Raw genomic sequence first — 27456 nt, forward strand, 5'->3', positions numbered from 1 at the left:
AGAGTTTTTTCTCCTAACCTCCAGAGATCTACAATGCCAATGTATACCAAAGGTCAAGCAAATGGAAGCTGCTCCTACCCATGGCTACCCCTACATTAGATGCATGTACTTCTTTACATCATGGTCTCAATGTACTTCCAAATCTAGCGGATTCTTTATGGACTTCCAAAAATTATCTCCTGAAATCTATGCCGCGCTGTTTAGTATTTCGTAGTAGAACTTTAATTCACGCTTCGACTTACCTGTAGTTTGGAAGATAACATACCACTACTCCAGGAGGGATCCGGCTCGTATCCACAGGGATGTGATCTGTGCTCACTTTCCAGCCGCTAAAGTCACCTAAGAGTCCAAGAAACTATTTAGTCCACAGCAACAATGAGGAGACAAGAATAAATAGAAATGCATTAGATTTAGTTCAAGCTATCCTTGCCTTTTAAAGTTAAGTTGTGTGTGACAAATGTGTATATGGTGTCCTAAACTATACATAAAATAAAAATAAGGAAAAAGAATAGGGAGCGAGAAAAACATGGACAACTCATGTTATGGTGAGGCAGGTAAGTCCGATGACCCATATCTGGTCCTCAGAGAAACTGGTTGTCCATTTCATGTATGGCAATGGGCCTGAGAGGATGTAGTCTGTACCTGACCCACGTATAGTATGCTCTAGGAATTATTTGGGTCCATGGCCTTTGACTTTTATCCGGATGACTACGTTCTAGTGGCATAATATAATGGTTTTGTCATCAAGTCATTTTCTAGCTTGCTATGGTTAATGGTTTTATCTCTGGCTAGTGGCGCTTGGATTGCTGATTGTTCATCTGGTTGGGGTTAATGTGCAAATGGAAGTTAATGGACCTCTGACATATCCTGTTGTCCTCAGTAGATTGGTTGTTACTCGTGTCCTTTGCTGGTAAGTTGCAATACCAGCTGATGGCTAAAATCCCAAGGCGATTCGATTGACATTTACTCCATGAATAATTTCAAGTGCCATTAGACAGTATCTCGGACATTTAGGGAGTGAGCTATGGGATTGGTTGGGGGTCTGTCTCACGTCCACTGTCCTAAGGGATTTCTTCGCTGTCTGAACTGTGACCAAAAGAAAATTAGTGGGGCCTCCCATTGGCTAGTATACATCATGAATTTGTTCAGTCTCTTTTCTGTGGATAGTGCCCTATGTAGACTGTTCGGATCTCTGGGGCATGGTTTGGGCCTATCTTGCCTTTGCATGTGTCATCAGGAGAGTTACTGGCCCTGTAAACAGAGGCTAACTTCTTGACAACATTGCTAGGTCTCTGTTCTGTGGCTTGTGTAATGAGTTAGTGGGTAAGAATGGTGTCATGCCAATAAATAATATACACATTTTTACATTGAAGTCCTGTCCTTTGCTGTAGTCCAAACTCAAAATCTTACCATATGATTCCAATGGCTGCCTGGGGGGTGGAACATCGACTGGGCCGGGTGGGGGAGGCTGATTGGTTGATAAACCTAAAAAAAAGGGAAAAGGAGTGAGAGACAAAGTTAATGTTGTTGCTAATAAGAATCTATGTAATCAAAAGGGTATGCAGTTCCTAATAGGAGAAGAAGCGGTCGGGGGAAGCCTGAAGCGTCAGATTGTGGAATCTGATTCCTTAGGAGCAAGTGCCCTCACACGCCCAAAAGGGTGTCATGTTTCTTTATCGTGCAGCTCCTCCTTAGACTGTTGCTACAATGCCCAATAGGCCCCCGCAGGGGGGGAGCTCTTTGGGCAAACCGGTTAGAAACATATAAAGGCCTGGTGCACAAAGGAACATACAGTTAACAACACACTTACAAACATACTCCCTTTGCCTACACAACTCCTCCAACCAATCAACAATTCCTGTCATTAGTATCACCAGGCTCACCAGTTCAATGTCCATTGCAGCGGGACAGTGGTATGCATTATAAGCCCTGCCCTGTGGCACAAGCTGCGTCTACACGCCTTCCTCTGCCTCCACTCCCTTTACTGGCTCTGGCGGTTCTCAGGTAGCAATGGGATCTTAAAGCAGTCCTGGCAAACGTGTCGGTTCCAGTTAGATATTCTATCAAATGACTCAAACCCACTCGAGGACGATATTTTTACACGTTAATTGTTGAAGTCAGTTCTGAGAATAAATTCCTGAAGTGTTCAAATATTTCACACTCACGCATGGGCCTGTCAGAAAAGTGTGTACTTCTGCCAATCTGTCGATTTAAAAAACGACAATCTCTTCGACCAGCGGATTTTAATCAGTGGTCCAGGGAACCCACTGGGGTCTGCGATACCTACTCAGGGGCTCCATCAATGCTTAGAAAATTGAATAATATTAACATATTAATAAAGTGTACATAAATAAAGAAGCAAAATGTAAAATTGAAATGCTTAAAACTTTCTGTAAATGTGAAGGAATTTGAAATTGGAGGCTAAAAATTAAGTTTGTATCCTCGGATAGATTTGCGGGAGTAGTGCAAGTGCATCAAACAGGATATAGTATGTACGATGGGTGTACGCAACTAAATTTAAAAAGGTGCTAATCTTCCCATTAAAATTAAAACTTTAATTTTTTTTTAATTTGTTGGTGAATTTAATCAAATATTCCATTAGTTTATATTTGTTAGATGAATGCTCATTTTTGTATTGTTTGGCAATTCAAATCATCAAAATGGATTAGCCTGGGGGTCCTGGGATTCCAATAATGAATCAGTGGAGTCCCCAGATACCAGTAATGATTAAGTGGGGGTCCAGGTTAAGAACTACTGTTTAAGACCAGCTGATGCGGAGCATAACCCTCTGTACCCCAGCCTCCGGAGGAATTTTCCAGTGCCCGGCTTGGCCAAACGGGCCCTAGATTCTCAAACTAATTTCAAAAAGCCCTCCTAGGCACATCAGTTTACCCCTCAGACTTGACAACCCATTGACGTCATAGCAAAATTGACAAAAAGATGTAAGCATTCATTATCATTTGCATATGCTGTGATCTGCCCATATATTGGCGAACATAGCCAATAAATTACAAGCCTCACAAAGATTGTCAGATATGACAGGTTTTATACTATATATTCATATTTATGCAAGTTAAGACATATAGCATGGTAAGCTTGAGTTCACTACAAATATTTTTTTTAAACAAAAAATTTGCATTAACTAGGGTGCAAAGCTCTGTAACTTTATGTGCACTATCGAGCACGGCCATTCCTCCTATGTTACCGGAGTGTCCACTATCACTTTTTGGGAAAACGCTTACCGTTATCTGCAAAATCCTAGAGAGGTTAACAATTTCATGTGTTGGGTACCCACCTATTGAACCTCCACAGCCATTTCATCAGAATAAAGCCATGCCCCCTTTATTTTGGTACTTGGAGAGGGTGAACTACCATCTCATTAATTACTAAAGCTTGACGACAGTCACTGGCGTTATTCTGACTGGTCAGCGCCAAGGTGTACTTTAGTCTGCAATACGCACGTTAAATGTAAGCGTCCGCAATCCACAAGGGACCTAGGCCCCTTACCTGGTTCACGCTACACAAAATCGTAAATATTACTTAATGCATCGTAAGCTAATGCAGTATGGTATTTCCTTTATGGATGTCGCTCTCAGTAGCGATTCAATGGACCCTTCACGGAGGTAAAATGATAACTCATCTATTCATTACTCCACTGTCAAACACAAGCAAATGTTAGCTTAAACATCTAAACAAACACACACACTGCATTTCTCACGCTTGAAGAAAACTTTTTCACATATGTATGTCTCTTGAAGACACTCATGTATGCCCACACCTAAGACATTGCTTAAACAACAAGAAACCACACCTATATTCGAACATCTGTCACGCATTACCTTCAACAAAGTCAGCCACTAAGCCAATAAAGATGAAAGCCTCATCAGAAGCTGGAAATGTATTTTTGCTTGCATGCTATCCAACAGGCCACATGGGTTTCAGGGTTGTGGGAGTCAGTGGGGTGTAGATCAGGCTTGGCCTTTGCCCTATAGATTTGGTTTCATCACCCTGGAGATATAGGGAGCAACCAATGGTTGAACACAGCTATACTGGCAATACAATAGTCTGGCTTACAAATTAAAGTGCCTGTTGGGCCACTGATGGGTTTAGGCACTCAGTAAGCCATCATGTATGGACTCTTTCACTCATCTTTGCACTCATGCATTCCTTAGCCCATCTTTTGAGTCATTCTTGTATTCAACTTCTGGAACAACCATAATAGAATAAACACTAACTCAATAAGATATTTAAGATACATTAGAAGATTGCAAGTAGAAAAAACAAACTGCCACCTAAACCTAGCCGGCATATGTGTGCAAAACTGAAGTTAAACATAGCAGTGGGTGTCTGTCTTGCAGCGGTATTGTATCTGGTGTATCATTGTTTTAAAGTTTCTGTATGTCAGCCACGTTTAGAACCAATGTGTTGGCCATCTTGGAATGGTAAAACAATTATATACTATGGAAAGAAGCCTCCCATAATGGTTGACTGGCTTAGACTGAGTAGCCATGCAAGATGCGACGGACTGCAGTTGAAATGAGCTGCAAGCTAGCAGCATGTTAGCACTGCATGGGGCGCTATAGTATGCTCTTAAGATAAATATTAATTTTAAAAAAAACATAAAGCAAAGAAGTGAAAAGACAAATATAAAGGGAAAAAACTGAAAACTAAAGGAGTGGCCAAACAGCACTGACACTGAAGCACACCCAGTTCCAGGTGATGAGAAAATGTTGCCATTTACTGGACGAGAGAGAGAATGACTGATGTGGACTGAACTACAACACATTTAGTATGCCGTCATGGATGGAAGTAGAGTGTAAATGATGCTCCTCAGACAGACCAATGTAGGTAGAGGCCTGACCCAAAGGCTTTCTATGTAGCTATACATATTCACTGGAAGACAAGGTCTAAGGGATGTTATAGTTAGGAAATAGAATTAAAAAAAACGTTAGCAATTCATTGAGAAAACCAAAAGGTTACATGGAGGTTTTAGTTAGGCTCACATTTCACTTGTACAAAACCAGTAAAATTCAGCAGTTATAGTTACCTGAGCTAACTATAACTTGCAACCCCACAATCCACTGCTTATGACCTCACATATTATATCACTCATGAAATGATCAGTGACATGTCAAATGACATCACTGATGACATCATCCAGTGAGTGTGCGTGACTTATAAAACGTTTATGAGTGCTAAACATATATACCAACGCGTTACCCAAGTTAAAATAGTATACTTTCTATACTACAGAGTGAAACTGTTTCTAACATATATTATGTGAGTAGCTGTGTGAATGTGTGTATCCATCTGTGAATGGGTGTCTGAGTGCTGGTATGAGTGTGTAGTGAGTGAGTGTGCAAGTGGCCATATGGGTGTTTAAATAGGTATGTGAGTAGCTGTGTGGGTGAGTGAGTGACTATGTTGGTGAGTGAATGGGTGTGTCAGTGGCTATATGGGTGAGTGGCTGTATGCATGGGTGAGTGGGTGAGGGTATAACTGACTGTATCAGTGAGCGAGTGGGTGTCTAAATGGCTATATAAATTAGTGCCTGGCTGTGTAAGTGGCTGTATGGGTGAGTGAGTGGCTGTTTGAGTGGCTGTTTGGTTAAGTGAGTTAGTCTATAAGTGGCTGTATTGTAAGGTAAGTGCCAGTGTGAATGGGTGAGTGAGCAGATGTGTGAGGGCTTGTATGGATGTGTGAATGAGTATGTAAGTGTTGGGTGGGTGTGTGAGTTCTAGTATGGGTGAGTGAGTGGCTGTGTTGAGAGGCTGTATGGGTGAATTAGTGGGTGTATGAGTGGATGTATAGGTGAATAAGTGGGTTTGTGAGTGGCTGTACGAGTAAGTGACTGGCTATATGAGTAGCTTTATGGGTGATTGTGTGGTTGTGTGAGTGCCTGTATGATTGAGTGAGTGGGTGTCTGGTTCTATGGATGTGAGTGTGGTTGCAGGAGTACTTGTATGGGTTTGTGAATGGGTATGTGAGTGATTGTGTGGGTGTGTGAGTGGGTGTAGGAAGTTGTATATGGGTGTAAGTGGGTGAGTGCTTCTGTGGATGATGTCATCAGTGAAGTCATCAGTGATGTCACTAACCATGTCATGAGTGATGTAATAGGTAAGGTCATAGGCAGTGCATTGCCAGGCCACACAAAATAGTTAGCTCAGGTAACTATAACTGCTATAGTTCACTGGTTTTGTACGATTGAAATGTGATCCTAACTATAACTACCCTGTAACCTTTGTTTTTTTCAATGAATTTCTATGTTTTTTTAAATTCTGTTTCCTAACTGTAACCTGTAACCTTTGCAAATGAGTGTGGGAGTGAGTGCAACAGCATCTCAGTGGATGTGTGACTGAGTGTGTGAGTGTCTGACTGGGTGTGTGAGTGAGTGTTTCAGTTGGTGCATGAGTGGGGGTGTGAGTCTGAGTGGGTCTGTGAGTCAGTGCACAAGTCTCTGAGTAGGTCTGTGAGTGAGTGAGAGAGCATATAAGTAAGCGGGCGCATGAGTTTCTGATTGGGTCTGTGAGTGGGTGCATGAGTATCTGAATACGTCCGTGAGTGGCTGTGAGAGTGTCCGAGTTGTTATGTGAGTGGGTGCATGAGTACCTGGGTGGGTTCTGCTCGTTTTGGACCTTTATTTTGCCTCTTTGTTTGTGTCTGACCTCTATTTTGCCTCTTTCTGCTCACTTCAGACCTTTATTTTGTCTCTTTCTAATCTCTATTTTACCTTTTTCTGCTCGTTGCTGGTCTTTATTATGCTTCTTTCGGCTCTTCTCTGACCTCTAGTTTGCTTTTTTCTCATTTCTCACCTTTATTTTGCCTATTTCTTCTGACCTCTATTTTGCCTCTTTCTTCACATTTCTGAGGTTCCGTGTGAATCGGAACGACATTTTCTGGGTGTGTTCGAACATGGATGAGTTTGGTATCTACGAACCGCAAATGACGAGTTTAGTGGGTGTACGCGTTTTCGCTACACTACTATGTACGGATCGTCTCATTTCTGGGTATGTCCACCTGAACCCTCGGGTTCCATTTTAGATACGGCATCCATTTTGTTTCTTGCCCTCAAGTAGCCAGCGAACGGACCTTGTCCGCTCTTTGACCCTGGGATTCCCAAGCTTTCACGAAGGACACGTGTTTCTTTGAGGGTGTCTTTTATGATAGGGGAAATGACACGGCAGAGGCAGATGGCCCCGCTCAAGGCTCATCTTGCCGTGCCCGTTTATTGTTTCAGTCATACATGCATTAGGCACGAGGTCTTTGATCCTGTAATCAAGTTCCTGTTATTACTCTCTACACCCTTTTTCAATCTGTCGTGCATCTTTGTTCTTCCTTTGCATCTGTTTCTGTCCCTTCTCCTGAATGTGTTTACAGTCAGAATGGAATGTGCTTAATGTGGGGATAATATACTTTTACAGTTGGGAACCGGCAATGTCGTTGTAATCATGTTTCAGGCTTCCGAAACATGAATGCGACCCATTTGAAGTTTATTGTGGGAACTGAGTCGTAACCTTTGTCTGCCATGTTGTGCAATGACCAAAATGTGTATAAAAGGAGCGATCCACTTTTGCAATTCGAAGCAGTCTCCCAGAACCTACACGTTGTGTACTTCTTGTGATTTCTGTATCCCTGCAGTAAATAAAACGCTGATCTTTGACGTCGCAGGAAGTGTCCCGTGTCTCTGTGTTTTGTACGCCGGAACAGGTAACCCACGAAGGTTTCAGGTGTTGTCCCCTGGCACCGCTGGGTCTTAGAATAACCCAGTCCTTCAGTTGGCGCCCAACTTGGGGCGACATCAGCGGTACCGGTCCAAGCCCGACGATCGTGAGGAACTTCGTGTGAAATCTCCGAGGGAAGGTGCACCCCGCTTCATCGATCCAGTTGTCGAAATAAGTGGCCCGACGACTTTTCCCGCGAAGATTCCCGCCTTCCGACGGCTGCGACGGACTGATGCCCTGACTGTCGACCTGTTTTGGCGCCTGGCGTAGTCCTTTGTACGGCGAGACGATAGACGGGCCTTCCTGGTGACGCCATTGCTCTTTTCAGTTAAGTATTTGTGGGTCGCTCCCTGAGTAGACTTGGTTGTTTGCATGGTTCCATTGCACTTGTGGTTCTCAGTTGTTGATTCTTAGTTGTTGGGTTTTATTTGACGATTGCAATTGCCAAAAACCGAGGGTCTTGCATGTTTGCGAGGACATCATAATTTGATAGCCCTTGAAGTTTGTAAACTCGGTTAGCGTGCACGATGCCTGGCCGTAGTACATTGCTTGGTTTCCTTACATGTTGCAGCACGGATTCCCGACTGGAGGATTCATGCCCGATACCTCCAGTTGGAACTCCAATTTATGAGCTCTATAGCCGCCACGGCGTAGGTCCTATTGTATATAATGAATATTGGATTTGTTACACTAAAAATGATGGTGTTCTTAGTTGGCCATCACATGGTAGTTTCGAAACTGCAATCTTAGATAATCTTGAAGCTAAATTATTTAAAAAGAAGGCTAGGCCGGCCATGTTTGATTCTTTTCAATTATGGCGCAAAGAGGCCAAGCAGAAGGAAATCAAACAGACTAAGAAAAATAAGAGAGAAGGTGTCATTACGGTGATGCGAAATGCAGAACAGTATCAGCGAGACAAAGATGAGAAGGAGCAGGAAGTTAGTGCTCTGCTTCATCATATGGCAGTGGATAGATGTTATCCGGTATTACCGTCTAGTTCTGACAAGACGGGAGAGGAAGTGATAGAGGATCCATTATTGTCTTATCTATTGAAATCGCCACCTCCCTATGCTCCAGATACCGTGGGTCCTTTGATTCCTCCTGTTCCTCCACCTGTTGTAATAGCGGCTGCTGGTCAGCCCGCCGTTCCTCCTGTTCTTCCGAATCCCCTTGTGCCACAACTGGTTCATCCTCCCTTACCGGCCCTTTTTCCTACTGCTCCTTTGTCAGTGTCTCATCAGCCTAATCTTACTACTACTCCTGTTATCCCGATTACTGCTACTGTTTCTACGCTTACTCCTAATATTGTTGCTCCTGTGCCTTCTTCTTCTTCTTCTTCCCCTTCTATTCGTAGTCGTATATTTAATGCTGCCGCTACTCTCTATTCTCCGTTTTTTGGACCAGTACTTGGGTCTAATCTTTCTGATGTTGCTCAGAGGCGCAGTCAAATTCCTGATGGGAGGGAACGTGAGTCGTTGGTGACAATGGCGCGTAGATGGATTAGGTATCCTGCGAAGTATGCTTCGCGTATAGTTTTTGAGACGTTTTCTCAGTTTAATGAGCCCACTCAAAGATTCGTGTTCGAGGAACTGTGTAAATCTTTGAGAGAAGAGTGGGATAATGATGCAGTGGATAATGTACCGCCCGAGATCTCTGAGCTTCAGAATCAATTTTCGACTGGTACGATTGTAGGTGATAACGTCCGACGTGCTCTAGAGCGTCTGTTATCCTTTCGATCTACAGTGCAACCTCGAGCATTGTTTAAGGATGAAACTGAGGAGTGGATGGCAAAACCTGGTCAGTATCCTATGCGGGAAGTTCCCCCAGTATGGATGCCAGGTGATCCTAATGCTAATCCTGCTATTCTACCACACTTTCAGAGAGTTTGGATACACCTCCCATGGAAGCGATCGGAAGTTTTACAGGTGAAGCAAACCTTGCCCGACCCTCGTAAAAATCCTGCAGGATATTATAAGGAGTTGTCCCAATTAGTGGATGCTACTGTTATGAACCTTGCCGATATTGACATGTTGTTTGGTAATGTGGTACCTCAACCGATTTGGGCGAAAATCCGTCAAGAGAATCACGCAGCTGAGTTAGGCGGTGATTGGGCTGCTCTTGCGGCGGCTGACGGACGACAAGTTGGTGGGGCTAAACCTGAACAGCTCATTGAGAATTTGCCCCAGAGGATAATTACACTTATGAAGACACTTATGCCAGCTATACGCGTTAATTGGGACAAATTGTCTGCGTGCAAGCAAAAGAAGGATGAGAGTGTCTCCGATTTCTTTACGAGTTTTGAGGAGGCATTTATTGATCATAGTGGTCAGGATATGAGCTCTGAGGGAGGTCAGCGATTGTTTGTTGATAAATTTGTATCGAATTTGTTGCCTGAACTAAGCAACAAATTGAAGAATTCTGAAAGTTCGTGGGCCGTTTCCACCACTGCTCAGATATTAGCCACGGCCCAATATTACAAAAATAGGGAGAAAGAAGAAAGCGAGCGCGCAGATAAGAAAATGAAGGATCTTAAAACAAAGGTCTTATTGCAGCAAGCGTATCCTCCGCGCTTGCCTCAGAATGACTCGCAACAGCCAAATCGCTTACAAACGCAGTTTTCTAGATCGCAGTCGCGTAATGACTCCTCTACACCTCGCTTTGTGTTGGGGTACAATCAATGCGCCTATTGTAGAGGTGAGGGGCATTTGAAGTTTAATTGTCTGGTGCTGCGTGACCGCAACAATGGTGTTTCGGCCCGGGGAGGTCGTAGTGGTCCTCAACAAGCGTCACGTGGTAGAGGTCGCGGTGTTACTCAGAATCAGAACAAGCGTCTTGCCTCTTCCTCAGATTCGCAAAATTGTTTTGACCGACGCGCCCCATTGTCTGGTAGATCTGCACAGTATCACTTGGACGACTATTATGTCGAGCATGATGTTGGTATTGATGGTAATTACTAGGACAGCCGTAGACAAAGGAAGGGAGAAGTATCAGTTCCGGTTGATCAGAGAGGGCCTTATGTCGCAGTTGCTACATTGGGTGTAGTTGAGCCTTTTCTGTTGGACACTGGTGCAGCGAAAAGTTCCATCATTCATTCGAAACTCCCTGGCGCGCCTTTGTCTGGCTTGACAAATGTTTCCGTTGGATTCTCTGGCGCCCCCGTTAGCAACCCAGTTTCTAGCCCTTTGCCCCTTACAATTGGGTCTTGTGAGTTAGAAGCACCCTTGATTTTGACTACTGGGTGTGGTGAGAATGTTTTGGGCCTGGATTTATTGAAACGGTTATATGCGACTTTGTACTGTTCTCCTGCGGGAGTGGAGCTTACATTAGGTCAGAGAGTGATCTCCCCTATGTATCTGTCGACTGATAAGCTCCCACCGGAATTGAGTTCTCTTCCTGATTCTTTGTGGGCGACAGGTCCCAATGACGTGGGTCTGCTGGATATACTACCTTATGTTGTCCAATTGAAATCGAATGTGCGACTACCGCGTATTCCCCAGTATCGTATTTCCCTTGATGGCGAACGAGCGCTATTAGCGATCATTTATGATTTGATCGATAAAGATGTCATTGAGGAAACACGAGGTAACGTGTGTAATAGTCCTGTGTTACCTATTTTGAAACGAACTGCTCCATCCCAGCCTCCCGTGTATCGTTTTGTTATTGATCTAAGGGAGGTGAATAAAATTGTTGTTCCACAGTTCCCCGTGGTGCCTGACATTACGGCTTTGCTGACTCTGATTCCAGCTTCTGCATCTTGGTTCTCGGTGATCGATCTGAAGAATGCGTTCTTTAGCATTCCGATTGCTGAGGAAAGCAGAGATTTATTCGGTTTCTCATTAGGTGGTCGCAGTTTCCGGTTTAAACGTGCACCTCAGGGCTAATGTGAGAGTCCATCGATCTACAGTCAAGCTCTTAAGAGTCAACTTGATGCGTTTGTGTTGCCGGCTGGTGCGGCTTTGATTCAGTACGTTGATGATCTGTTGGTAGCTGCTGACACCGAACAGATTTGCAAAACCGCTACAGTGTCACTGTTACGGCATCTATGTGACTTACACCACAAAGTGTCACCTTCTAAACTACAATATTGTTGTCAAGAAGTAACCTATCTAGTTCACTTATTGTCAAAGGCGGGAAGAAGGTTGACCCCTGAAAGAATTGCAGCAATTGCTCGGATGACTGTGCCAACAACTCAGAGAGACGTGCGTGTCTTTCTAGGTATCACGTCATACTGCAGACAGTGGATTCCAAATTTCTCACTGTTAGCGAAGCCATTGATAGCTCTTACGTGCAAGGATGTCTCGACTCCTTTGCCATGGACGGAAGAATGTCAGAAAAGTTTTTCTGAACTGCGTGATGCGTTGTGTTCGGCTCCTGTGTTAGGTACTCCTGATTACAGTAAACCATTTACACTATACGTTCACGAGAGAGAAGGTTGTGCGTTGAGTGTTTTGACGCAACAATTCGGTGGTAAGCAGCGTCCATGTGCGTATTTTTCCTCGACTTTAGACCCGGTAGCTAGAGCGTTGCCAAGTTGCTTGAGGGCGACAGCGGCAGCTGCGGTGTCTATTCGGCAATCCGCAGGTCTGGTCATGGATAATATGCTCATAGTGATGGTTCCCCATGCAGTTGACACTCTTTTGAATCGGACAAAAACTCAACATCTGACGAGTGCAAGATTGTCCGGGTATGAGTTGACCCTTTTGGCAAGTCATATACAGATTAAGCGTTGTAATGTGCTGAATCCGGCGACATTGTTGCCGACTACTATGGAATCAGATGATGTACCACCACATGATTGTTATTTACGAACTGAGGAAGAAACGAAGGGTCGTGTGGACCTGAAAAACACTCCGTTGACGGATCCCGATGGCACTCTGTATGTTGATGGTTCATGCTTTAAATTACCGAATGGTGATGTGACGACTGCGTATGCTGTAGTAACGTTGAGCACGGTTGTGGAGACCGCGAGATTGAGTCAGAATTCAGCCCAAGCGGCAGAATTGATTGCATTGACGAGAGCATGCGTTTTGTCTAAAGGAAAGCGAGTGAATGTGTTTACCGATAGTCAGTATGCATTCGGTGTTGGGCATAGTTTTGGTCGATTGTGGAGAGAAAGAGGATTCATGACATCGCATGGTACGAAGATTCAACACGGGCAGCTCGTGAATGATCTTTTGGATGCACTTACATTGCCTAAACAGGTAGCGATTGTTAAATGTGGTGCGCATCAAAAGGTTACGGATGATGTTGGTCGTGGTAATGCATTTGCGGACGAGATTGCCAAGGAAACGGCTAAGAATCTTGCGTCCCGAATGTATGTTACGAGTTCAGTGAGGTGGCCAATGGAGACTGGTATGTGTGAAGACACTGTTGAGAGTGTGAAAGCGATTCAGAATGAGGCCACTAAAATTGAAAGAACCAAGTGGAAAGAAAGCACGGGAAAGTTGGACATGCATGGATGTTGGGTTGACTTGTCGGAATGTCAGATGTGGATGTTACCGGATGCTTATGTATTGGCTATCATGACTATGGCTCATGGGTTGTCACACATTAGTGCGAAAGGTATATGCAAGTTATTGTCTCCTGTATGGAAGAACGATGGTATTGCTAAATGTGCTGAGAGGGTGGTTAAGAATTGTATGGTGTGTTTGATGCATAATCCTGGCAAGGACACCCCCACTCCACCTGGTCATTTTGCTCCTCCTGTCTGTCCCTTCGAGGTTATCCAACTGGACTTCATTCATATGGAGAGATGCAATAATCTGAAGTATGTTTTAGTTGTGGTTTGTGCGTTCTCCAGATGGATTGAGGCTTATCCTCTTAAGGATAATACTGCCCTGTCCACAGCGAAAGTCCTACTGACGGAATATTTCCCGCGGTATGGAATGCCACGGATTGTGTGGTCAGATAATGGAAGTGAGTTTGTGGGTAATGTGATGCAGAGTGTGTGTAAGGGCCTTGGAATTCGACAGAAATTCCATAGCGCCAATCATCCTCAGGCAGCAGGTTTGGTCGAAGGGTACAATGGTACTCTGAAGCTGAAACTTGCAAAGATACAAGCTACGACTGGTTTGTCATGGCCCGATGCCCTGCCTCTGGCTCTCTTATCAACCAGAGCGACTGTACACTCTCGAGTAGGGCTCAGCCCATATGAGATTGTGTTCGGCCGCCCTGCGAATATTTGGGGAGTCTCGAGACCTAAGGCCTTTGATAGTCTTGAATATCCCATGTTAATTGATTATCTTTATGATCTGACTGCTAAACTCAGGTTAATTCATCAACAGGTCTTTGAAGCTTTACCGGCACAGACAGAGGGTCCTGGACATCGGCTCCAACCGGGTGACTGGGTGGTTACCCGAAATTTTGCCCGAAAACGCAACTTGGAGCCAAGATTTGTGGGACCCTTCCAAGTGCTATTGACTACAAGGACTGCAGTTCGGTTGGAAGGCAGGAAAAATTGGGTACACGCCGGCCATACCAAGAAGGTGCCGATCCCCTCACCAACAGATAGTTGGGTGAGAACTGGTATAGCGGCAACGGAAACTGAGACCCCTCTATGCTTTGTGCCGTTCAGCGATGCCCAACCTGTGAGAGACGATTCATCGCAGTCAGACACACCTGTTGAGTTGCCAGTTGACAAAAATTCGAGGTCTGAATTGTTATCCAATCGACGGAACATTGTTTCACCAGCTGAACAATTGTTTGAGGAACAGACTCGACCTGGAAGAGATCGATACTTTCTTCGTACACGTAACAAAGACTAATAAAAAAATTTCTTACATTTTCTTCTACTGTTGCCACAAACATTATGAACAATTACATCTTTTCTTGAGGTTTTTGTGTGTGCCTCTCACAGCTAAGGAGATTTGTATTGAGCTGAGCATTTAGGAAAACCTATCATCCTGGTTAACCGTAGGGCCGTGCGGGTACTTCCTTCTGTTTGGCAGGTTTCTGACACTAGGTCGGTTACTTTTTGTCGACTCCTGGGAACTCCTGGGAATTGATAATCGCTACTCAGAACGAAGTGCGTCAAGAACGTACGGACGGTTTTTAGGGGATGGCGTTCTCTAAGCTGTTGGAAGTAGAAAGGATGTCGGCGCAAAGATCAAAAGTGCACAAGATTGTACGAACAAAATGTTTTTTGTTTCAGGTATTTCTGCTGTTTCTGACTGTGTCTATGCTATTGGTGGGTGGAGTGTATTTCGGAATACAGTCGTTATTGCCTTCCATTTCACCTACTCTTCCCCCTAAATCAAGCTCTATTACCACTGTTTCTCCACATTCCTTTCATCCTCTGCCCCAACATGAACAGGTTAGACGTGCGGAATTCATGAATAACTCCTTTGTTCAACTCCTACATCAGTACCAGTTGGTGATGAATACTACCAACTGTTGGGTGTGTGGGTTAATGCCACATACCATGGATAGGGGTATTCCGTATCTGGTTCTTCCTTATAGCTCCCAAGGATCAGCTCGAGCATTCCAAACTATGTTCCGTAGTGCACTAGATTCCTACCCCAGTCGAGAGCCACGCTCTGCAAACTTTGGTCCTGGCCCGTACCATAAACCTTTGGCGATAGCGATTGCTGATTTGGATAGAGATGTTTTTGATGCGTCGCTTATTCCAGATGAAGAGGTGCAAGCCTATAAAGACCTGAGCGAAGCTGAGTATAGTGCGTCAGTGGGTGATAGACAGCTCAAGAGCTCGTCTCCAATATGGATCGTACCCCACCTCGGTAATTTCTGCTTGAAAGGTTTGGGTCGAAATCCGAGAGCACAATTTGGGAACAGTGCTTGTACTGATACGTATGTTCTCCCGATGCTCTCTTCCCCTGTTTTTCTGACTGCCAAGGGTACCTATTTTGTGTGTTACGAACGTGCATATACATGGTTGCCCCGTGACTTCTCGGGTACCTGCTATATTGCGAATCTTTTGCCACCGACTTTTACAGTCGCCTCAGACTATCACAAGACTAGAATTGTGAGAGGCGTTGTCAGCAAGGAGGACACTGCGGGTCAAGAAGCAGGAGACTTCTTTAAGGGTTTCTTGCCGTTTTGGGGACCTATGGTTAATAGTAGGAACCTAAGACAGTTGACCCGTGTGGTAGAATCGACTGCTAACCTAACTGCGAGTGCTCTTGGTAATTTAACAGCGGAACTTCAGGCGGATAGACTTATGACGCTGCAGAACCGTATGGTTCTAGACGTTGTTCTCGCAGATAGAGGTGGTGTGTGTAAAGTTATCCATTCAAGCTGTTGCATTTTCATTCCTGACAACGCTCCAACCGTTTACCAAGCCATCTCGAAGTTGCATAAGATTTCCGAGTCCATACACGTGGACGAAGGTAATTGGACACTATTAGGATGGTTTTGGGGCCTGATATCAACTTGGGGTTGGAAGATTCTGATGATTGTAGGGGTTGTTGTAACGTTTCTGTTCACGTGTTGTCTTTGTGTGCAGTGTGGCCCTGCCTTATGTAGTCTTTGTGCTACAACGTGTATAAGACGGCCATCTGTTACAAGGAGACATTGATGGATAGAATGATGTTCCAGCAACAGCTGAATGATCTGATGAATATCGAAATCGATTCTGATCTCGACTAGTGCTTGCCTACATGAGGGCAAAAGGAGCGTCTGAGGTTCCGTGTGAATCGGAACGACATTTTCTGGGTGTGTTCGAACATGGATGAGTTTGGTATCTACGAACCGCAAATGACGAGTTTAGTGGGTGTACGCGTTTTCGCTACACTACTATGTACGGATCGTCTCATTTCTGGGTATGTCCACCTGAACCCTCGGGTTCCATTTTAGATACGGCATCCATTTTGTTTCTTGCCCTCAAGTAGCCAGCGAACGGACCTTGTCCGCTCTTTGACCCTGGGATTCCCAAGCTTTCACGAAGGACACGTGTTTCTTTGAGGGTGTCTTTTATGATAGGGGAAATGACACGGCAGAGGCAGATGGCCCCGCTCAAGGCTCATCTTGCCGTGCCCGTTTATTGTTTCAGTCATACATGCATTAGGCACGAGGTCTTTGATCCTGTAATCAAGTTCCTGTTATTACTCTCTACACCCTTTTTCAATCTGTCGTGCATCTTTGTTCTTCCTTTGCATCTGTTTCTGTCCCTTCTCCTGAATGTGTTTACAGTCAGAATGGAATGTGCTTAATGTGGGGATAATATACTTTTACAGTTGGGAACCGGCAATGTCGTTGTAATCATGTTTCAGGCTTCCGAAACATGAATGCGACCCGTTTGAAGTTTATTGTGGGAACTGAGTCGTAACCTTTGTCTGCCATGTTGTGCAATGACCAAAATGTGTATAAAAGGAGCGATCCACTTTTGCAATTCGAAGCAGTCTCCCAGAACCTACACGTTGTGTACTTCTTGTGATTTCTGTATCCCTGCAGTAAATAAAACGCTGATCTTTGACTCGTGTCTCTGTGTTTTGTACGCCGGAACAGGTAACCCACGAAGGTTTCAGGTGTTGTCCCCTGGCACCGCTGGGTCTTAGAATAACCCAGTCCTTCATTTCTCACCTTTATTTTGTCTCTTTCTGCTTGTTTCTCACCTTTCTCTTGACTCTTTCTGCTCATTGCTGACCTTTATTGTGCCTCTTTCTGACCTTTATTGTGCTTCTTTCTGCTCTCTTCTCATCTTTATTTTCTAATATTTTTTTAGGGGAGGGTGCCATGCGGCCCCCTCTCCGGGCAAATTTTGGCCCCAGGGACCCCATCTCCTGGGGCCCGGTCATGTCATCTGGGTGCCCCTAGGGCACCAAATGTGCAATTGGACCATAGGGTCTCAAGACCCCTGCGGTCCCAGACGGCCCCTCACCTCCTGCGGGAGCCGGCACTGCTCTGGCAGACAGGGGGCTGCTGAAAGGCACGTCCTTGTCTGTCAGAGCAATTTTTCATCTGCTTCCCTGCACACATATTTAAGTGCATGGAAACAGATGAAAATTCCGCTTTCTTCAAGCCGGAGCAGTTTGACAGCTCTGACTTGCAAAAAGCAGAGTTATGTTTGCTTTTGCTTGGTGAGAGCTGTCAGATCACACCAATTAAAAGCAGACAGCTACCTCCTGAGGGTGGTCACCTCAGAAGGTTGCATGAGCAGGCCCTGGGGTGTACTGGCCCTCAGGGCCATAAATGGCTCCACGAGGAAGGCTGCGTGGTCCCCTTCCAACGTAAAACTTTGCCCAGGAGGGTGGCTGTCCCCAGGGTCTGCGGTGGACCCCCACATTAATTTTTTTCAGCCTCGGGTGGTCTCTTGGGCTGCAGGGGATTCAAGCGGACACCCTGCATTGATTTTATGTTTTGCTCTGGGGAGGTGGTGGTCCAGCGGCTGCAGGGGACCCTCGAGAGCCACCACATTCACATTACTTCATTTGCCCTGGGAGGTGGCGATCCCTGGGGCTTTCATACGCCGTAGGACCTCCTTTATATATTTGCTTACGCCCACAGGACCTGGCACACTTGTGGGTCCAACATCACAGGAGCTTGTGCTTTTTTTCCAGCAGGAGCCGCGGATCCAGCAAGACTCTTGCTGAATGCTTTTTTTTAAAAAACTTTGTGCCCCAGGCGGGGTCCCAGCTGGATACCCCCTCCCCCACCTAGAGACCTAGGTAGTATTCCTACCCTGCCCCCTTATCTTTCTGTAACTTTTTTTTCGGGGTGCCAACATTTCCTGGTTTGAAGTGCTGGCAGCCAAACAGACTTGAACACAGGGACTGTGGTATCCCGGGAGGATCCAGGTCCCTATACATACAAATTTGGTTTTACTTTAATATTTTCAAAACTACTGCATGGATTTACGCCGGTTTACAAAAAAGTCGCTTTCTGGATCAAAAGCTATCTTTCTGCCAAATTTGGTGTCATTCTGTTTAGCAGTTCAGGCTGTAGTCGTGTCTAAAATATCTATGGGAACTAACATCTCGGCCTCTGCTTGACGGATCACCATGAAACTTTCAAGAGAGCAGCTGGAGTGAGCGTCATACTAGTTTTGAAATGTTTGCGAGAACTCGTCAAACGATGGTTACAAAAAAACGCTCTTACTATGGAAACTAGGTCCTAACTATAACTACCTACTGGCGACTGCCAGTAGATTATATATATATTTAATTACAAGAGCCTGGCAGATAGCTAAGCCTGTCAGGCCTTCCGAAGAGATTCTAGCAAGAATTATTACAATTCAAATCCTCTAACCTTAGGGTTTATCAACGTGCGTAACCAACACTAAAATTCATCCCTACAAAGGTAATCTGAGATTTCATGTAACAAAATACCTGACTGCCGGCTTAAACACAGTACAAAATCAATCCAATCATATAGGCCTATTGGCTTTAGCATAGATGTTACATATGTCATAACGTTTTTATTATAAACAGATTATACCCAACAAATCTGACATAACTTTTCCCATTGAACCTATAAGGCCTATAGCCTTTAAAATTGGTTTGATACTATAAGCACCACACGCTTATTGAAATATGCATAAACTGTTAACTATCATGCGTAAACTTAAAACATTACAAATATGTACAAAATTACAGTTGGCAAAACAATATACGACTTCTGTGAATAGGGCCTAACAAGAATCACCACTGTGAAAATCTTCTACCCCTAGGATTCGTCAGTGAGTGAGCAACACCAAAACCCTTGCCTGCGATTGTAAACAGTGGGATCACGTGTAACAAAATATCTGTCTACAGTCTGTAACACAATACAAAAGCTATTCACCGATAGCAGGCCCACTTGCTTTAACAAATGCTTTTCAAAATAAATCAGCCAGACTTTCTGACTTTGTCATAACTTTTCATAATAAGCAGACCAGACCTATGGCATCTGGTATAACCTTTCTACGCACATCAGTGAGCTGTTATTTGTGCTTTGCCACCACAACCAAATCAGTCCTACTGTATAATCTTTCCTATTTGGCTACCATCAGGCACAGAGTCATAACATTACAAATGTATACAAAATTACAGTTGACAAAGCAAAAAACTATCTCTTCTAAAATAGCCTAACAAAGATTCTCACCGTGCAAATATTCTACACCCACAGTTTTTCGGGGGGGGGGGGGTCTTAACCAAAACCCTTGCCTACTACAGTAATGCGTGAGATTCCACATAAAAAACTCTTCTCTGTAGACTATCATACAGAGTAATAACAATCCGCCATTAAATGTATTGATGATAACATATGCTTTTCACATTAAGTACACCAAGCCCATTGTCTTTGTTGTAACATTTCAAAGTAAACACAAACCTACAGCCATGATCCTTGCCTCCATAACCAACTCTGTGTGCTGTATAGAGTATAAACTTTACCACAAGCCCAAAAATGCAATACAAGCACTTTTTTCAGTGGACGCGCACAACGTATACCCAAGCAAATCTATACGCATAAGAACCAGCATGTGATTGGAGCCTAACTCCCCTCTCACATGAGTACTCTGAACGCCTTTTAGGTCGAGAATTCGAGACCTGTTGTATATACTTTAGTACAGGGCTCTCCAACTTTTTCTGTAATAAGAGCTACTTATATTTTGTGAGAACCATCATGGGATACTAATATTATTTGTGTTGCAATAGTGATCACATCAGATAAGATTGCATAAGCATGTTTATTACCAGCAGTGATCGCCTTAGTGCATCAGGCATGGTTGCCAGCAGTAATGTGGAATGCCTCTACCTGGATCATACATAACAGCCATAACTGCAATGCCTGGGTACCAAGTTAATATTAGTAATAATTCTTTACACCACATGATCTTTCACACAAATACCAAATTTGAGAAATTCAACCATTTAACTCCAGACATCAGGTTATGAGTTCTGAAAACACACACATTTTTGTCTCAAATACACACTTTTCAATTTTGGTATGCATATATTCATTCAAACAAGCAAAAGCTTCTAATTTAGCAGGCTGGCCTACACACAGGAGAGCTACTTTCAAACAGGTGGAGAGCTACCAGTAGCTCACAAGCTACTCGTTGGAGAAACCTGCTTTAGTATATACTTTATATACTGATTGATAGGCTTTATTTCGATACATAAAATATCTTAAAAGCAATTCAACAGTTAAAGAAAACAACAGGTAAAACGAAGAAGGTAAAAGACAATAACTTAGTAAATACAATTAATACAGTTAAAAATCAGAATTAAATTGATACGGAAAGCCTTTTTGCACAAATCAACCAAGTCCACTTTAAAAATTTAGACACACCACAAACCACCAAAGTGGATGTGTCGGACAATAGAATGCGTAGAGCTACTGTGTGATGGCGAGTTCCCAACTGTCTACAAAGTGGTTTGAGCCAGCGCCTCCTGGGAGAGCAATAGTCAGGGCATTCAAAAAGAATATGTGCCACCGTCTCGACCTGCGTGGAGCAGAGGGCACAAAAGGGGGAGGGCTGGTGGGACAATTTCCACCGGGATACCAGATCACCTACAGGTAGAATCCCTACTCTAAATTTACATAGGCGTGCATCGACAATGAGTTTGGACGAAACCCGATCCCAATACAATTTCTTTAAAGTGGCTTTAGGAGGGGCAGATCGAGTAACCCAAGCTTCACCTAAGCCCAACTCCCCCAGAAGATGTTTAACGTCCCTCAACCATTTTATCCTATACCAGCCCCCCATTGACATCACCTCGGACAGTCCCTCCGCATAGGAGGCTAATTCGGGCACCCTCCACAAGCGGGCCCACAGGAGCAGGGGACGAAGTCGAGCTTGGTCCGCAATTGATCTGCAGCCTAGATCCAGCAACACTGGAACTGTGGGTGTGCTCAAAGGGAGAGCCATCAATTCTTTCAAGAATTTGCTCTCCGATTTTGCAAGTACATCGAGATTGCTTGTGCCCCACAACTCCGCCCCATACAAGGCAGCACTAACCCCTCTAGCTTTATAGATCTCCACAGCTGGGGCAATAAATTGTTTTGTGGAAGAACGATGTTCCCTAAGCAACACACCACCCACCCTTTTATGATTAAGGAGCATCTTATGAATGTGCGGAGTCCAACTCATAGAGTCGCTAAGGCGGATTCCCAGGTAGTCAAACTCTGAAACCCTCTCCAAGTGAGCAGAGTTCAAGACCGGGAGGCGCCCCATTTCCTAGGAGGATTCATGATCATATATTTGGTCTTGTCAACATTGATCACCAATCCCCTAAGGGAACAGAACTCCTGGAAGCGGTTAAGAAGTTTTTGGAGGCCCTGGGGGGTCTTTGCAATGAGGAGGGTATCATCTGCAAAGAGCAGTGTGGGGATCCGAGTGCCCGCCAGGGAGGGTACATCAGCAGGTTCTTGTAGCAGATACTCAACCACACCATTCACATAGAGAGAGAATAGAGTGGGAGCTAACACACATCCCTGGCGGACACCCTTGCTTACTGGAATTCTGTCAGTTTTCTCCCCATTCTTACCCCACCTCACCTGCGCATAATTGTCTGTGTGTAGTTTTATCAGGAGTGATAGGATATAAGAAGGCACCCCCAACCCCTGCAAGACCCTCCACAGTTCCTCCCTAGGTACCAGGTCAAAGGCAGTCTTGAGGTCGATAAAGGCCAAATAGAGACTGCCCTTGCCCAGCACCACCACCTTCCAATACAGGAGCGCCAGTCTGAAGGCTTGCCCAATGGTCCATGTTCCAGAGCGAAAACCAGCCTGGAAATCTGACAAGATCTTATTTTCATCCACCCATTGGAGGATCCTCCCCAGAATCACCTTCCCTGCCACCTTTTGGGTTGAATCAATAAGGCTTATGGGCCTATAGTTAGCGGGGTTGTCCCGACATCCCTTCTTGAATATCGGGACAACCTCCGCCCCTTTCCAGGATTCAGGTACAGATGCTCCCCCCATAATAGCATTCAGTAGAGTGGAAACCAACTTCCCCCATTGCTTGGGATTGGCATGTAACAAGTCACCGGGTATCCCGTCAGGCCCAGCAGCTTTTAGGGGGACCAGGGACTTGATTACGACCTCCACTTCTCTGTCAGTAAAGGCATCGGCTTCAGTGTCCCCTGCCTCGACCAACAGAGCAAAGGAGTCATTAAGGACCCACTCAGCAGGGGTATAAAGGGACAAGAAGTGGCTAAACCAATTCTGAGCTGGGATATTACATGTCAGCAATGTGCCAACAGGCCTATCCCTGGTTCTTACCAAACTCCAAAATCCCCTAGCATTCCTGTCCAAGCTTGCTGCCAAGAGGTCCGCCCAGAACTTCTCCTCCCCCTCTCTTTTTGCTAACCTTTAAGGTCTGGGAGTAATCTTTCCTTGCGATCCTAATTGCAACCTGGGATTTAGATTTAACAGCCCCTACCAGCGCTTTTTTCTTAACTCTGCATTTTTTTGTAAACCAACCCTGCGTTTTGGGCAGCAACTTCCTGTTATTAGCACGCGTAGCCATGCTAGGGAGAATAAACAGGTTGCTCAGCGCCCTAGTTAAGTCGCAGAAGGTCAGCGTGACCTCCTCTGGCAATTGGGTCAGCAACTCCAATTTGCACTGTGCTGCAGCCAGGAGTGCCCCCATACCTGCCACTTTCTCTTCGGACATGATAAGCTTGGCCCACTTCAGTCGTCTACCACAATTGGATGGGAAAACTTTGTGGGGGTTTGGAGCTATATAAGATGATACTCCCCCCTTATCTGTTAACCACTGGGGATAGAGGGCGAGTGAGAGGAGATTATGATCGCTCTCAGTTGTCGGTATGATCACCATATCCGTCAGGATGCTCCATAGACTTACGTCAAGAAGAATATAATCTATTCTAGACATATGATTCGGCCTATTATAAGTATGAGCTCCCACTAAGTCAGACTTTGACCTCCCATTAACAGCCCTAAGGTCAAATTCCATGTTGAGGGAATTAATCTGTACCACCACTTGGGTCCACCTCTTGATAGGGGGCAGCGCTAGGGCAGGAATCCCCCTCCTGGAGTCCTCCTCACCACTTCCCAATGTATCGTCCAAGCCCAAAGGCTCGAACGTACAATTCAGGTCTCCTGCCACCAAGATGCGAGATTTATTGGGGCGCTGCCTGAGCAGACCTTCTAATAGGGATATTGTGGACGATTGTATGCCACCCTTCGTCCCTCTGGTGTGGATGTTAAAAATATCCAGGAGGAGGCCACCCCGTGCACCCTTTATAGTAATATTAAGGAGATCGGGAGAGTTGGTGGGGTGCTGAACCGCCTGACAATCGAGAGCGACATCAACCCATATGAGGAGACCACCCGAAGGGCGTCCCTTCCCTAAAGCAGGGGGGACAGCGGGAACAAAATATGTCGAATATCCTACCTTATGGCAGAGCTCCCTGCACCATGTCTCTTGAAAAATGCAAATGGAGTAACCCTCCACAAGGGCGTTCCAGTCTGGTAATCCCAGCTTCCTCGAGATACCCGCAACGTTCCAGCTAAAAATCTTAAAGCCTGGATCCGCCACAACCGGCTCCCTACGGGGCTCGGTGTTTGGTGCCCCCTCCGTCAAATCTATAAAACTTAATCTACTGCCCCCACTTAGTCTACCAGCGAGCGGGTTAATATCCTGAGGTTGGTTAGTGGCTTCGTCTAACTGAGAGGGAAGAATGGCATTGCTTTCACCCAACTCTTTTGGCACAGGAACATCACCTGGGCTAAGGACCCTGAAGGCCACCCTATGGCAAGTGTCGGTTCAATATCCCGACAGCCCCCCGTAAGACCCGGGCCAGACTACCGGTTGGAATAATTGAGGGATGACAGGATTCTCGGGATAAATAGGGTTATTACTCCAACCCCCACCAAAATGTAAACCATTATAGTTTGCTGCAGTCCTAGGTTAAAAATAAGTTAAATCTACTACACCAATGCTTGCCCCCCCAGCAACATACTTTTGATTGCAAATAGTTTGAGCTCCCTATTGTCTTTGAAGTTTACCACCACACAGTCTCCTTCTAGGTGCTTACGACCATAACCTATCCACCCTACCCTTCTCACTCCTAGGATCAACCCATCTAGACCCCTAGGAAGAGGTCTATTGGTCTTTAACCAGTGCATGGTTTTATTTTTTAAAGCCTGGTGGGATTCATAATGATCATCCTTCAAGGTGGGTACGTTAGTAAGTATGGCGACATACGGGTGGCACTCGGGGGGCAAATTCATCGGTGGAAAAGTTGGAGCCGCTTTGGGGGAAGATTCTTCTGGCTGGGTTTCTCTGAGGAGGTTAATACAAGTTCTGGGCGAGTGGGCTTGATCGGGACCATTGCCTTTGGCAATCCCATTTGAGGTTCCCTTATATTTAGGAGGTCCCTTCCTACCCGGCAGCTCAGCCCGGATAGGCTTCTTTACCGGGACTTTAAGAGGCTTAGGTACACTCGGTTGTGCTAGGCCTAATTGACTAGCACTGCCTGAGGTATCCGCAACCTGTACAGCAGGTACATTAGCCACAGCCAACATATTTACAGAGTTTGCTGTGTTAGAGGCGATAGGTGTGGCCTGTGTGGATGCAGGAAACATCCGGGTGCCACTATCCCCTCCCTGTCCATCCTCCCTGATTTTAGAGTGCAGTTTGATAAGGGTTTTTAGAGAGAAGAAATTATCCAAGGTTGCTTGTTCGAATCTATCCAACCTCTCTCCCAACCCTTTTACTCTCTCTACAATTGGGGACAATAATGTTATCATCAGATCTTCAAATTGTGTAATTGTTACAAGGTCATTAGGTGGAGCTAAATGACAGTCTGATGTTAGATCTACACATGCTTCCTCAATCATGAGGCCTAAGTGGTCACCCCCCTTATCCATCCCGGGGTTTTTCATGCCCAACCCCTCACCCGCTTTAGTTCCTATTCCCCTGGCACCATACTTCCTTGGTCTCTTAAGAAGTTTTGGGAAGCTGCCTTTTCGTGGGCTAGCAATCCTTTTCCTTTTGGTGTAAGTTACATTCTTGGATACCGTCAGTGGTATGACAGGTGGCTGAGGGATATTAACTTGGATAGTAGGAGTGATAGCGCGGACAGGGAGTTCACTGGAGCATGGGTCAGAACTACTGCTATCAACAGGAGGGGGAATAGATATGGCTGCCAAGCTCTCCAACCTATCTATACTGGCCCTCAAAGATGCAACCCGTAAATGCTCCAGTGGAGGGGATGTAATTGAGAGGGGATCTGAACTGCATACAGGCGGGGTAACAAACGCCAGGGAACCCAATGAGGACCGTTTCGATAGAGGAAGTTCTTGGGAGAGACGCCGCTCTGTCATTACAATCTCCTTCTCTATGACAGCAGCTACCCGTGTAATAAACTGATCCATAGTGCCTACAATACAACTGGCTCCACCCTCACCTCCTCTCCTGAGGCTCTTCCCTGAACGGGTGGACATTAACACAGGCTATAGTGGTAGCCAGATAATAATGATAATAATATTAATAAACCTCTATATGTCTGACAATAGAAGTGTTGTTGTCAGGGAGGTGGCCCGACCCGGCCCAGGACAGCCCCAGACTGCCACAGACTGCCCGCCCTTTGCCCGGGCTTCGCTCCGGGCTTCGACCCGCGCGCGACCCGCGTTCGCAGACGTGAGCGAGATTAAGTACGTATACGCTGGGGGCGTGGCTTGCAGGGAGAGCGGGCCAGGTGTCAGCTATTGGCCAGGCAGGGACTCCTGGGAGATGGAGTCCCTGCGGTAATGCTCGCAGCCCTGCTGTACTGCCACAAACCTCCCCAGCTGCCGAGCAAACTACAGGTACTCCGCTGATTTGTCCGTGAAGCGGGACCGGGTCCGGCGAACAGTGGTGGCGAATACAGCGATTAGGTCCAGGCACAAGATTCCTTAGGATAAGTGTCCACTTGCCCAGGGTCCAAATTAAAGCGCACAGAGTCCCACCATCACCAGGGAAAGAGGATGTTTTTAAATGCAGCCGGTACACTGGGGGCGTGGCTTGCAGGGAGAGCGGGCCAGGTGTCAGCTATTGGCCAGGCAGGGACTCCTGGGAGATGGAGTCCCTGCGGTAACGCTCGCAGCCCTGCTGTACTGCCACAAACCTCCCCAGCTGCCGAGGAAACTACAGGTACTCCGCTGATTTGTCCGTGAAGCGGGACCCGCGAAGCGGGTCCGGCGAACAGTGGTGGCGAATACAACGATTAGGTCCAGGCACAAGATTCCTTAGGATAAGTGTCCACTTGCCCAGGGTCCAAATTAAAGCACACAGAGTCCCCATATATACTTACTTTGTGGGCTTAAAAGCCTGCCTCTGCTTTTCATTTGTTTGTTTCAGAGTCCTTTAAAAATCCCTGCTTCCTAGTGGTCAGTCCTTCTTCTTTGTCCCTCCTTTTTTTGGTTGGTTGGTTTCCTCCCACAGAGTAGGGACTAATTACTGTATTTTTACGTCTTGCTTGTTTATCAGTTCTTGGGGGATTCTTTTTTAAAATTTCTTTCCTACTCGTGGTACATTGTGGGTGCATGCTCAGCTGCGGCGCTGTTTTATTATTGCATCTTCCCTCCCACTCCCTCCTTCCTCTGTTGTTGCTGCATGATGCTGCTTCGGTTGTAAGATTTTATTTTGTGTTAAACAGTGTCTTTTACTGCTGGTTTTCTTCACACTCTGCTCGTCATCTAGTACGCACGCTTTGTTTAGTTTCAAAGGTTTGCCACTGTGACCAGCAATGATTGTAACTTTGAAACCTTAATATTGCAGAGGGCTCAGAAACGTTTAGTGGTGATGAAACTAATCGAAGTAAAAAAGCAACAACTGTAGGCAGCT

General features: G+C 45.4%; 1 protein-coding gene across 1 annotated transcript in view; it reads right to left on the bottom strand.

Annotated features, from left to right (window-relative positions):
- The window catches only part of LOC146797796 (F-box only protein 50-like), an 86517-nt gene that overhangs the window by 12854 nt on the left and 46207 nt on the right, over positions 1-27456 (bottom strand). Inside the window, exons 2-3 of the mRNA XM_085624973.1 lie at positions 1411-1485; positions 243-339 (exon numbers count right to left, since the gene is read on the bottom strand). Of these exons, the coding sequence (XP_085481099.1) occupies positions 243-339; positions 1411-1485 (172 nt within the window). The remainder of the gene's footprint in view (positions 1-242; positions 340-1410; positions 1486-27456) is intronic.

This window comes from Triturus cristatus, chromosome 9 (assembly GCF_964204655.1).
Source record: "Triturus cristatus chromosome 9, aTriCri1.1, whole genome shotgun sequence".
Lineage (NCBI taxonomy): Eukaryota > Metazoa > Chordata > Amphibia > Caudata > Salamandridae > Triturus > Triturus cristatus.